General features: G+C 37.7%; 1 protein-coding gene across 1 annotated transcript; it reads right to left on the bottom strand.

The window, feature by feature from the left end:
* Nucleotides 1-9,748: 9,748 nt before the first annotated feature.
* Nucleotides 9,749-14,356, bottom strand: LOC132959873 (signal transducer and activator of transcription 1-like). Its single transcript, XM_061033124.1, has 6 exons — nucleotides 13,175-14,356; nucleotides 12,819-13,125; nucleotides 12,448-12,526; nucleotides 12,264-12,360; nucleotides 10,124-10,165; nucleotides 9,749-9,835 (listed from the first exon to the last, which is right to left on the bottom strand). Exons 2-6 carry the CDS (start codon nucleotides 12,916-12,918, stop codon nucleotides 9,749-9,751), a joined length of 405 nt encoding a protein of 134 aa, XP_060889107.1. The 5' UTR covers nucleotides 12,919-13,125; nucleotides 13,175-14,356.
* Nucleotides 14,357-14,544: the final 188 nt, after the last annotated feature.

Here is a 14,544-nt window from a genome sequence, read left to right as displayed (position 1 = left end):
TCTGTAGATGGTGAGCATAGGTTCAAATCCCACTGTGTCTGGTGATGGAGGATTGGAATCTTATCAGGCAAATTTTAAAGTGAAAATCTGAAATGACGATGATAAATACGCCCGGAACACATTTCCAAATGAGAAGGTACCAGTGGCCGAGTGGAATCATCCTTGCATCTGCAACAGGTAGACGCTGGTTCGAGTCCAGCTTCCACAGCATTGACACCCGATACAGCCAGTTCCCTGTGGTGTTTTATGAGTAACACAAGTACGGCGTTATGAAAAAGAAAATCAAGTGTGTCTGAAGTTTTGTGAACATGTCAGACCCTTTTTTAAAGTGTTGGATGACTTAATGTACTAAATATAGTGTACTAACCTAAATTCATTAATGGTCCATTGTTCCCACCATGACATAAGATTTTATTTATTATATATACATATGGTCAATCATATATTAGGAGAATATGGTTCAAAGTTAAAAGGAGCATCAGTGAAGTCAATAGAGACACTGTTTACATGATATGTGAACACCAAGAACACCTCTCCTCTCTGGATCATTCAGGGAACAGGAAGTTATAAAGGAAACAGGAAGTTGACAGTTCTTTCGTCAATCTGCACACAGCAACAGAAATGTAAGTTCATTTACTGAAGTTAAGGTTTAGCATTAGCATGTAGCTTAGCATTAGCAACAACTTGTATTAGTTTATTGTTTGAATTTATATAGAACTTTGGTAATGACTAAACTTCTTGTGTCTTGTAGTTGTCAATCCTTCAATCTGGTGAAGAAATCAAAAGAGAAGATCATCTCTCTGCTCCCTTCAGGTGCAGCTCCTGAAATTCAAACACAAAGTTTACATTTAGTTTTGACAGACAAAGACAAAGTCTACATTTAGTTTGGACAGACAAAGACAAAGTCTACATTTAGTTTGGACTGACAAAGACAAAGTTTACATTTAGTTTGGACAGACAAAGACAAAGTTTACATTTAGTTTGGACAGACAAAGACAAAGTTTACATTTAGTTTGGACAGACAAAGACAAAGTCTACATTTAGTTTGGACCGACAAAGACAAAGTTTACATTTAGTTTGGACAGACAAAGACAAAGTCTACATTTAGTTTGGACAGACAAAGACAAAGTTTACATTTAGTTTGGACAGACAAAGACAAAGTTTACATTTAGTTTGGACAGACAAAGACTACATTTAGTTTGGACCAACAAAGACAAAGTCTACATTTAGTTTGGACAAAGACAAAGTTTACATTTAGTTTGGACAGACAAAGACAAAGTTTACATTTAGTTTGGACAGACAAAGACAAAGTTTACATTTAGTTTGGACAGACGAAGACAAAGAGGTTCCTCATTGAACACATGTGAGTATGTAGAAATGAAAAGGTCTGGTTCATCTATCTGTAGAGAGAAGGTTCAAAATGTTTGATTTGCATTTTAAATTGAATTCATTAAAAATAAAACTGTTTGTTTAAGTTTGTTGAAGCTGTTTCAATCGTCTTCTTTCTGTTTAACACCCCGACATGTCATGACTCAAACTTAACTCTGTTAATCAAACATCACTCACCAAACTCATCATACTGAAGGTGTACAGCTGCAGAGAGACGACAGACACGGCGGCTACATGCTAATGCTAAGCTACATGCTAAGGCTAAGCCACGTGGTATGCTACATCAGATGCAATACGTCACAAATTATAACAAGGCTAATGTTAAGATACATGCTAATGCTAAGCTACATGCTAATGCTAAGACACGTGGTATGCTACATCAGATGCAATACGTCACAAATTATAACAAGGTTAAAGTTAAGCTACATGCTTATGTTTCGCTACATGCTAATGCTAAACCTTAACTTCAGTAAAGGAACTTACATTTCTGTTGCTGCCTGCTGTGAGCAGATTAAAGAAAGAACCCTCAACTTCCTGTTTCCTTTATAACTTCCTGTTGATAAATCCAGAGCACTTCCTGTTAATAACCAGAGCACTTCCTGTTGATAAATCCAGAGCACTTCCTGTTAATAACCAGAGCACTTCCTGTTGATAAATCCAGAGCACTTCCTGTTAATAACCAGAGCACTCCCTGTTGATAAATCCAGAGCACTTCCTGTTAATAACCAGAGCACTTCCTGTTGATAAATCCAGAGCTACAGATTCACAGATATAAGAAGACCGATGAGTTCAGACGTTCAGAAACAAAGCTACATGGACAGACAGGTGATCATTCATTTGATTTCGTCTGGTTGTGTTGGATGGATGTTTCTCGATCTTTCACTGAGTCCATTTGAACTTTTGTGATCTGTTGGTTTGGTGACCTCAGCATCGTTAACAAAAAAAGGCCAATCAGAGTCCACAGTTTGAAGGTCTCGGTCTGGGACTAGAAGGAAAAAACATGAAATAACTTCACTCCCCGGTTACGACCACAACCTTCCCGGTGTTAAGTGAGTAAAAGGTCCCCTGCACACACACATATTTGTGACTCTGTGTGGTCTTAGTGTGGTCTTGACTACAACACTACCCTCAGCTGAGTTCAGACAACGAGGACCAAAAGCTGTTGGGTTTTTAAATGACATGACACTTTAAATGGGGGGATGAAATACTCAGCACAGCCTCCTGAAGGCCCTTCAGATCCTCTGATCTGATCCTCTGATCATTCAGCAGTCTGGACAGAAAATGTGGATGAATTGAGGACACACATACTAATGAATAATGGAGATGTGATGTGTTAGCTGGTACATACATGAGCTTCTGTAGTGTTGCATCTTTCTCCAGCTGTCTGTCATGAGTCTGCTCCAGTAACAGGCCCTGGTTGAAACAAAAAGGAGGAAAATAAAATGTATAATGTGGCCAGAGTTAATGTTGCTGTCTGCTTGAGTGTATGAAATCTGGCACTTCTAATTGAAGTAGTTTATGATTGTAAATGAATGAGCTCGTCCATCATCCTCTGCTGGTCTTGGATCTGGTCTCTGAGGCGGCTGAGCTGCTTGTGGTGAGCTGGTTCTGCAGCTGCTCCTCCAGAGTTTTGTGGAGATGTATAAACGGATTTGTGTCCTCACCTTGATGTCCTCGTCTCCATCATGTCTCCTTGTCATTGGCCTGAATGTTTGTGTGGGCGTCGGCCTGCGTGCTCTCCAGCTGTTTGCTGCGGTTCACCAGAGACTTGACCTCAGACTTGATCTTGATGTAGAGCCGAGCTACGGTGAACTCCTCCTCCACCGCTGAGCCGTTCCCCTTTGACTCTGAGGACTGAGGATGAGAGGGAGGTTACAGACGTTGAGAGTGTGAAAAATGTGTTTGTGTATATAAATGTGTGTGTCCGTTCTCACAGCTCACAGACATCACTGGTGTCGATGATGGCGCTGATGTCACTGCTGCTACGAGAGTAGGACCAGACACACACACACACACACACACACTTGTAAAACAGTCTGTATGTTTCTGCAGAACTCAAGATGAACACTTTCTCCTAAAACATATCTGTACCGTCTTGTGCTCGTCTGCCAGCTGCAGGTTGGTCTGATCTCTCTCCTCCACCTCTTGGCTCTTCTGGTCGTAGTTGACGGCGAGCTCCTCCAGCGCCTGCAGCACCTCCTTCACCTCCTCCTTGGCCAGCTGGTTCTCCGTTTGCAGCCGGCACAGCTCCTCCTGGGAGGGACGTGGGGTCAGAGTGAGTTCATGCAAAAATGATCATCCTTATGAAATCCATATTTAAATGAAAATATATAACAGCAGATATTTCTTTTGTATTTCATAGGCTGAGAGACAAACCTCCTCTGGTCCATCTTCTGCTCCTTGAGTTTGTTAGCCAGACTCTGTTGGTTGATCTCATCATCCTGTGAATTATTACAAGAAAAGGACATCAAGTAATAATAATTAAATGAATAATAATAATTGAGAAAATGAAAGTATTTGTATTTAGTTTGAATCTTTAAGCAGGTTGTCTTCTAATGTTGTGTCTTGTCTTTGACTTTAGTCTATTCTTGTCTTCCAGCTTTTTGTACAGGTTGCTGATGTCCTCCTCGTATTTGCTCCGCTCGTGGCAACAATATTATTTGACTTTTCTTTCACAAAGGTAAGAAGTATTTTCAGTTGAAAAAAACAGTTAGTTCATTTAAAATGAGTAATGTATCAGAATGTATCATTTACTTTTCACGTATTGTACAATCCTGTAAATGAGCCATAGATGCTCCTAAAGTAAAAGTCTGTGATATTCTGTGATCACAGACTGTGATATTATCAATGAACTTAATATTATGTTTGAATGTTAATGGAGCACATAAGGTAGGTGAAGAAGACTTATGAGCATATGAAAGCAACCTTTTTAACTTGTAAATGTTTCCTTTTAATTTATGTGTTTAATCTGAACTATCTCAATGAGCTGTAAAATGTAAAATCAAATATTTTAATCCTAATCAATAAAAAGGTTTGTGGTATTTTCATTAGAAAACCAAAGGAAAATAAACTAATTAAATTGATTAAAAGTTTGAAAAGTAAAATGAAGGAAAAGGTCTAAAGTAAAAATGCAGCTTTAATATAAATAATTTATCAAACAATGATGTAAGACTCTAATTAAAGTTATAGGTTTAAAATAAATGCATTAGATCGTTTATAAATCACTTTATATAGAGAGGGCGCCCTCTGGTGGTTAGTTGTTGGTTACTGCACTTAAATAAGAAATGAATCAGACTGCTGTTTCTTTGAGTAAATTAAATACAGAAAGCTGGATGAAGAGCTTGTTGTCTTAGTTTACCTGTTAGCTTTTTTGGTTACTTGTTAGATGTTGTTTTATTTACCTTTTAGCTGTTGTTTTATTTACCTTTTAGCTGTTGTTTTATTTACCTTTTAGCTGTTGTCTTGGTTACTTGTCAGCTGTTGTTTTATTTACCTTTTAGCTGTTGTCTTGGTTACTTGTTAGCTGTTGTTTTATTTACCTGTTAGCTGTTGTTTTATTTACCTTTTAGCTGTTGTTTTATTTACCTTTTAGCTGTTGTCTTGGTTACTTGTTAGCTGTTGTTTTATTTACCTTTTAGCTGTTGTCTAGTCTTTAATGTTTGTTGTTTTTATCTTTCAGCTGTAGTTTTGTTTAGTTATAGATTTAGTTTAAAGTTGTATTGTCTGTTTTCTTTGATTTGTGTGTTGGATGAAACTTACTTAACTTACTACCTTACTTAATATAATGTACTAAATATAATTTACTTACTAACTTTTTTTTTAAACAACATACTAACCTAAATTCATTAATGTTCCATTGTTCATGACATAAGATTTTATTTATTATATATACATATGGTCAATCATATATTAGGATAATATGGTTCAAAGTTAAAAGGAGCTCAAGTAAAATATGGATCATCAGTGAAGTCACTAGAGACACTGTTTACATGATATGTGAATAAATATGTGATAAAAGAAACTATTTATGTAGAAATGTCACTGTCTGCCTCTCCTCTCTCTGGATCTAGGTCATTGCTGAGTCCAGCCAGTGAGGCTCCAAACCTCCATGGAAATATAAACAAAATAAGAGAAGATGCCGGTTTGAGGTGAACACACACAGACTGCACTGATGGTGAGAACTGGACGCAGATATCCATTTTAAAACCTGCAGGTTAGCGTGTGTTTTGGGTGCGAGCTGAACTGTACCTGTAGGTCTGTCTTGATGAGCGAGGCTCCTGCTTGGACCAGATAATGACAGATAGTTCTTTGACACAGGGACGCAGCTCGGTGAAGGACCGTCTCCCCCCTGGTCAACAGAAGAGAGAGAGAGAGACAACATCACCCGAGGAACAGACATCAACGGTGTCTGCTGCTTCTTTTGTGTTTATGATGGCACATATATCATCACATATAGACTGAACAGAGATCAGAGCACAGATACAGACACAGCATCATCATCTACACTCCGTTAACATTTAAATAAAGTGTTTAGCATTTTAAAAAACTCATGGTTTCAGTTCAATGTTAGATGTTTTCAAGCACAAATAGAATCTGTACTTACTGCAGTTTTTCTGTAACGACTAAAAACTACTTAAAAGGCAGGGTTGGTGATTTTCTCCAGATCCACTTTTTAAGATTGTGGTTGAAATTGCTTTCATTGTCAGGACCAAAAGACAATGAGCTGAGGTCTGCTTCTGGGTGCAGACGCAGCACTGAGGGAATGCTACTTTTAGAAAATGACCAACCCTTTTAACCCAGACAAGACTCTCTCTTACCTGCTTTTTGTAAAGTGTCTTGAGATAACATTTGTATTGAGTTCTACAAAATAAAGATTGATTGAACTGACTTATTGTTTTACAAGCCTGTCATTGAAAGTTTCACATTTATTCAAACACTAGAATACAGAAAGAACAAAACAACATATTCCTATTTTGAAACAAACTACATACATACCTATGTTGAAAAGAACCCACATACATTCATTAATGGTAAATAAAACAACTACTAAGGATTCTTTTAATGAGCTACACATGGTGCAATGGCACCCCCTGTTGGCCTGTCAGAGACTGCTACCGGAAGTGACTGTTCAAGCCCCGCCTATAAAGGAAACAGGAAGTTGAGGGTTCCTTCTTTAATCTTCAAGTCTGCACACAGGAGGCAGCAACAGAAATGTAAGTTCATTTACTGAAGTTAAGGTTTAGCATTAGCATGTAGCTTAACATTAGCAACAACTAAGCTTTCTTTTGTCCTGTATTAGTTTATTGTTTGAATTTCTTTATATAGCACTTTGGTAATGACTAAACTAAATGTTCTTGTCTTGTAGTTTTCACTCCTTCTTCAATCTGGTGAATAAATGAAAAGAGGAGTTTGTCTGACTGTCAACCTACGTGCACCAAACACGTGGAGGACTGTACACATACCTGTGGAGGATGTAGAGGACCATCTCTTTACTTCCTGCACTGGCAGCGTGATGACGTAACCTGCAGCCGGACGAGTCGAGTGACGTGAGGTCGGCTCCCTGCAGGTGGTGCGGCTCCCTCCAGATACGGCTCCCTCCTTCGGGTGGTGCGGTGGCTCCCTTCAGGTGGTGCGGTGGCTCCCTCCAGGTGGTGCGGCTCCCTCCAGGTGGTGCGGCTCCCTCCGGGTGGTGCGGCGGCTCCCTTCGGGTGGTGCGGTGGCTCCCTCCTTCAGGTGGTGCGGTGGCTCCCTCCAGGTGCGGCTCCCTCCGGGTGGTGCGGTGGCTCCCTCCGGGTGGTGCGGCGGCTCCCTCCTTCAGGTGGTGCGGTGGCTCCCTTCAGGTGCGGTGGCTCCCTCCGGGTGGTGCGGTGGCTCCCTCCTTCAGGTGGTGCGGTGGCTCCCTTCAGGTGCGGCGGCTGCAGCTGATGATTCAATTCAAAGACACATGTGAGTATGTAGAAATGAGGTCTGAAACTGTCACTCACCTTCTTCTTTGTTCTTCACACACTCAACCAGCAGCTCTACAGAGAGAATGTTAAAAATGTTTGGTTTGCATTTTAATTAAAAATAGAAACTGTTTTCAGTTTGTTCAAGCTGTTTCAATCGTCTTGTTTAATGTTAATGATTTTCTATTAGGAAACATGCTTATTGCTTAATGTTAACTTTCATTCATCAGTCCATTTTTATTCACTTATCTCCAAATCATAAAAGTTATCTCCAGACACTTTACAATAACAAACATTTGGTAAGTTTAAACTCATTGTGATGTGTTTTTTGTTTAAAACACTTTTAGGGGCAGCCTGAACAAAACAAGATGAAGAGCTGTTAACATGTATGCTACACCAAGCTGCCTCACCTGCTTCCTTCAACATCTGGTGAGTATTTTTCTTGGTTATTGTTTTTATTTGAACCGTTTGAGTCACAGATATATATTTGTAGGGTATAATTTACATGATGCTACAAACTTTTAAGTTTTAATCTCAACACTCTCTTTGATGTAGATGTAATGATTCTTTTGACCTAATTAAATGATTAAAAATTAGTATCAGAATGGCCCATTTACTTTTCATGTATTGTACAATCCTAGCTGTAAATGACCCATAGATGGCACCTGAAATTAACTTTGAACCCTGATGTCTTTGTTTCTTGTGTCTGATATTCCAGGTGTTTCCTCGCTCTGTGTGAACTCTGAAGAGTAGGATCTGTGCTGCAGCTGGAAGGATTCAAGTTTAGCTGTTTTAATGTTGTTTAGTTAAAAGTTTTATTGTCTGTTTTCTTTCATTTGCAGTTTCCTCAACACACTTTGATAATAAATGTTTAAGTCTTAATGTGTTGTCAGCGTCTTAATTCTGAATGTTTTGTAGTAGTTGTTTCCTCCTTTGTCACACATAGCTGTGAACTTGGTGTTTGAATATTTTTATTATAACATTTTTATTATAAAATTTAATGTAATTAAAGATTAAATAAACAAGTTTCCTCAAACAGACATGAAAGCTGTAAACTACTATAAATAAAACACAGCTGGCAGATAACCAGAGCCTGATCACAGATGTAACACATCTCTCTCCTCCACAGGTACAGAAGTCACTATGATGCAGAATGAACACAGCAGTAGTTTTATTACAATAAAATATTGAACAGATGACTTGTTTTTTGTACATGTTACATCAGCACAATACAATAAGGCGTCACTGGCGTCCCCATTGGGTAGGAGCTCAATGCTTTATTAATGTTTTATGTCTTATAGATGTTTAGACTCAGTTATTTTAATCATTTGATCCTTTTTGTAGTGGAGGAACATCAGGTGTTTAATTAAATAAGGATTATAAAAATTTAGTATTTCATTAAACACCTGATGATCATCCACTCCAAAAATGATCAAATGATTAAAATAACTGAGTCTAAACATCTATAAGACCTGGAACATAAAACATTAAGAAAACATTGCGTCTCCTACCTGAGCAGGAAGACGGCCACCGACGGGGGATCCTCCTGGAAGACGTCAACAGAGTTCCTGTTGAAGAAAAACAAATTTTAGTTCATCAAGTTAATAAAACTCAAAATGTTTGTGATTATACAACATTGTGATGATTGGAATAAACCTGAGTTTCATCATATAAGGTCTTAAGAAACATCTTTACCATACATTAACTGTCACATGAACAAAAACTCTAATTAAAGTTAAAGGTTTAAAATAAATGCATTATATCGTTTATAAATCACTTTATATAGAGAGGGCGCCCTCTGGTGGTTAGTTGTTGGTTACTGCACTTAAATAATAAATTAATCAGACTGCTGTTTCTTTGAGTAAATTAAACACAGAAAGCTGGATGAAGAGCTTTTACTTTTTAAATTAAATAAAGAAGTTTATTCATATTACTTTATCAAGATGAACATTTAATCTCTGAGCTCTGAACAGTAATGTTTACAAATTCATTTTACCTCGGATTAACTAATTTACATATTAGTCAATAAACTTAAATTGAGGTTATTGTTTTATTTCAACTCTTCAATCTGATATTAGTTTAAATTATAAGTTTTGTTTTAAAAGTGGCTTTACTTTTACCCGGTGTTTAAACAATTAGTTTAACAGGAGAAAACAGGTTCAAAAGTTACCTTCATAATATTGATAAATGTTATCATCATCTTACTTTGACGATGTTTCCGCTTAACAAACATTTAGCATGAGCATTAGCCCACGTGTTAGCATTAGCATACAGCCTCACGTGTTTCTATTTTGTGTCTTTTCACACAAAACTTTGAATGACTCACTGAGTATCTAGACTTCATCTTTCCTTCTTCGGCTCCTTCTTCTTCCGCCGCTTTGATCGACAGCCAGGCTGCCCGCGGTCCGCACCGCTTACCTGGTCCAAACAATGATATACACACCTGAGAACACCTGGCCGTGATTACCGGAAGCTTCAACCGGAAGTGTCGCAGAAAGTTTCTATGGAAGAAATTAAAAAGTTATAAATAAGAGGACACATAAACAAGACTAAGTCAAAAATCAAATGTTTTATTGATAAAAAATATTTCTTAATGTAATTTACTTGTTTTTATGTTTTTTTTAAACTTTGAAGTCTTGGTAACCAAGCAACATGAGGAAGTCAAACTCGGGTCACCATGGTAACTCACTGCATTCGTTAGCAGGGGACGAAGCTAACCTGTTTTCCGGTCTTTAGGACACTGACTGAATTCTTACCCACAGATAAATTCACTGCTTAATGATGTTTACCTCCAGTTTCTCTCTTCCTTTCCCTGTCGTTCTCCAAAGTGTCTAAGAAGCAGATAAATGAAGACACGGGATGAGTGAAAACTTTGTACTGAAGCTCCGAAGTTAGTTTGAGATACTAATGTGTAAAGATGGAGTTTAAAGGTGAAACTGCGCCCTCATGTGGTCACTCTGTGAATTACTGCATTTGGATTTTTTCTTTTCACCTTTCTTGTTCTAGATACAACAAATTCAAACTGCTTTCTTTGTTTTATTTCTTTATAAATAAATGTGACTTGACTTAATCACAGAGAACATATTTGCTTTTTTTTTTTTTTTAATTATAAAGCAACTGTTTACTGCTTATGTTAACTAAAATCCATTGTCTGTTAATCACACATGCATGTTAGTCTCTCAAAGAATTTGAAGTGTAACTTCATTGATTGCATATTCTTGTGTACGTTGGAGCATTTCACTACTGAGGAAGAAAGCAGATTGTGTTCCCATGACATATTAGGCAATATATTTTTCTTATTTTCTTATTAGTGGTAGATAATTAAAGACTACAATAAACACGTTTCCTCAAAATCAAAGAAAACAGACAATGAAAGCTGTAAACTACTATAACTAAATAAAACACAGCTGGCAGATAAGGGTTTTTGTTCTGAATCCATGTCTTTTTAAGCCTTTTCTGCCTCGTAATTATCGGGCAAAAATATAAATTCTTTGACTTCCAAGTAGAGTGAATGTAATCACTCAAATGTGTCTAGAAGGTGACTGGTTACTGCACTGACCTGTATCTAACTTAAAAGTAGTGAGGGTCTTTACCACACCTCTAAGAGCAGATAAAATGATCATCAGAGTTCAACCACTGACGAAACAAAGACACTGAAAGAGAGTACAGAAAGAAGACTTGGATGAAATGAAGAAACTTCTCACTCCAAGTCTGCACTCAGAAAGAAGAAAAGCAGAACATAATTGATTTGCTTTCTTCAGAAGAAAAAAAAGAAAAGAGAGTGTTGCTTACAATCAGAGGACAGGTTATTCTGTCTTAGTCTGTCTTAGACAGATCCCTTTAAAAGACAGACTAAAGGGGTTTCACACTTGCAGAAAACTCCTGAAAAACTCCAGCAGAATATTATCTGGAATATTCACCTCGGGCCAATGGGAGAGAAGTGACATTTATATCCTGTGACTGCTGCTCGACCACAGACTGTCTGCACGCCACCTCTACCATCTCCGTGCTCTAATGAACCTGCTGCATTATGTTTCCTGTTCTCCAGTTTGTTCTTCTCCACACTTTAGTTCAGATTGTGATTCTGTTCAACTACACGTAGCATTGATATAAAGACAAATATTCTCATTATAGCGTTGTATACCTCAGGAGACCCCTCGCCGCCCCCCGTCCTGTCTGACAGTTGTAGTCCCCAGCTGTGAGGTGGATATGTGAACAACCAGATCAGGAGAATCTCCGGAGCAGTCCTCCTGAAATGATCTAGATATTTTCAGGAGTGCAGATGTGAAAACGACTTAAATTCACACCTTTGCATGTAGAGCAGTTAAATTCATGCAACTGGAGTACATGTTTAGATTTTTATACTTTCTGATTAATATTTATTTCTCTGTATGTTAGATGTCATGCATGCAACAACACATAAAGAAAATGACACTTAAGCTGATGCACTATTCAGTGTAGAGCAACAAACTGAGGCTGCCTCTACCTGAACATCAGGCTCTTCAAATCCAAGCAGATTGTTGGTCTGAGCAGAGCAAGAGGAAGAAAAAACACACAGCTTAGGTCACAAACTTAGCTCCCATTACTGGCCAAACCCCATAAAAACATCTCCAAATTTAAGCTTTGGTTACTGGTTTGCGACACAACAATACTTGAAGCAACTGCATTTAAGATCAATAAGGACAAAATAACAGATAAATACAGACAGAGTAAAGCTGGGTTTAAATTTCTACACATCTGCCGGTTCATCTCAGATGGACATATCATGCAGTTTACTCGTCTACATTCATCTGAGGTGTTGTTTCTTTACAGGTGATGAATTAACAGAAATCTTCACCTGTAAAAAAAAAAACCCTGTGCAGACTGTCAACAGCAGTATTTAAAGAGGTGCTCACAGAAGCTGGTTCAGCAGCTTATCAAAATACTCACCACAGCATCAATGTCTCTGGGGCCGACTAACTGTGACAAAGCCCTGTAGTCATCAGGAGACATGGGCAACATGTTGTCCTGCAGTCTGGACGGATGTCTGAACAGAAAGCAAATCCAAGTTAAATCTGCTCAATGCATTACCAATAACATATTTTGTGTTTAAAAGGTGACATTCTCTGCTCACACTTCAGAGACAGAAATGAGCTCTGTCTTCATGTAGCTGCTCCTCTCTGGATTGTTCTCCACATCCATGGGCTCCTGAGCTAAAAGTCAAATAAACACAGATTCAACTTTAACAGCATTTAGTCCCCAATAAGCATTAAATAGACGTGCAGTTTGCAATAAGATACTTTGCTGAAATTACAGGTAATAAAAAACCTCTCATCAGCTCGTTTGTATAAAAGGTTGAATGTTTTTACGGCACCTGCAGATTGTTAGTTTAATAAACACTCTTAAAAGAAGCATTAATACTTAATACATAGTTTTTTAAATTTAAGAAAACATCATATTTTATAAACAGATCATATGGTTTTACTGTGGAACCAGAACACTTACTCTCTGTGGGTTTGGGGTAGTATTTCCCGAAGGCCTTGTCTTTTGGGATGTTGGGGTAGAGGAAGCGGAGCGGGTTCTCTGGGATGTTCTCGGCAGCCATCACTTTGTAGGTACGGATGATGTCGGGCAGAGAGACGGCTGACAGCTCCTTCTTCACAGAGTGAAAGAGCGGCTTGTCTGCAGAGAGAGGGAGTAGGAAACTGTTCTTCAATTTAAATATCAGAAAATGTCAGATACTGAGTAAAAAGTTTTGGGGGTAGCACAGCACGACCTATCTGGGCATATTGTTGTTTGTTTTGGTTTAATGCTGGTGCTAAAGGGCGATAACAGTTCAGCGCCTGCAGCTGACTCAGCACACACGTAAAACAATCTGTGTGTTTCTGCAGAACTCAAAATGCATACTTTATACACTTTCTCCTAAAACGTATCTTTACCATCTTGATCTGCAGCTCCTCTGCCAGAGGACTGGTTTATTTTGAGAGATGACATCTTACCTTTGGAAAAGAGACTACAAATGATTAAATCAAGCAAAAGTAACACATGTGCACCTGAATGCATCACATATTTAAATAAATGTTGACTGAATGTAACCTTATTGTGTGTGTGGCGAAGAGATGCGGATGTGGTTCTGCATGCTTTTGGGGAAACAGCGCCCACTGGTGGTCTTTTTTTATTTTACATGTCGCGGACTTTTCAAATGTGCGTTTTTTTAAACATAATTCAAGATGCAATAACTTGAATAAGATCGTTTCCTTAAATAATTCAAAATTGTTTTCTTACTGCGAATTGCAAAATTGATTTTCCCATTTCCACAAAGCACTGGAGATATAAATAGACACGCAGGAATCTCAGTTGACCAACAGAGGGCCACGCAGACCCCCTATGATGTAACAGCGTCCCCCATCTAACCCAAGATCTTCATGACAGAAAGACGTCCCACTCTTTCTCTGTTATCTTCTAAGTTATATAACAAAAAAATACATGTCATTTTTAAAATGTTTTTGATTAAGTATTACCAATTATTGATTCTGTTTTGTTTTCTAGTGATAAAAAAATAAAGAAAATATATCCAGTGTCCAGAAGCAATACTAACCATCAATATTTACAATACATGAAAGTAGAGAAATAAAGACTAATTTCTCATTTCTAAGTTTTGCTCGACAAATTATGTAAGAATTAATTATATATCAAAAAATACTCATCGCATATGTTTTTACATAAATATATATTTTCTCTCTTATATCCCGTGATGTATGGAATCATTAGCCCTTTTATAATTTTTATCTATCATTTTTAATCATGTTTCAGTAGGTTTTTAATACTTTTCCTTCTTTCTAATGTGTTGTTTCTTGTTACATCTGTTTTGTAATTTGTGTATCATAATTGATTGACTTCAAAACAAATCTAGGCTATTTACTGGTACAAATTAAGTCACCTGAACCTGACATACTTTCTAATTATATATTTATTTACCTGAGTATATTAAAGCAATTAAATCTACATGAATCCCACAGTGTACCTTTAATTATTTGTCGAGGGGCATTTCTTACCCATGCTACCCCTACACGAGATTAATTACGCAAAGCAAGCCTGAAGAGCACATTTCATTACATCAACGACCCAGCAGTGCTTTTACTCGTTTTAAACTGTACTTTCATGATAAACACGAAGGTTACCAGACTTTGAGAATAAACTGATTTGTGAGTGACACATCCTACTATTATAC

The sequence above is a fragment of the Labrus mixtus genome, chromosome 24, assembly GCF_963584025.1.
Source record: "Labrus mixtus chromosome 24, fLabMix1.1, whole genome shotgun sequence".
Classification (NCBI taxonomy): Eukaryota; Metazoa; Chordata; class Actinopteri; order Labriformes; family Labridae; genus Labrus; species Labrus mixtus.
This window is presented reverse-complemented; position numbering and strand designations above follow the sequence as displayed.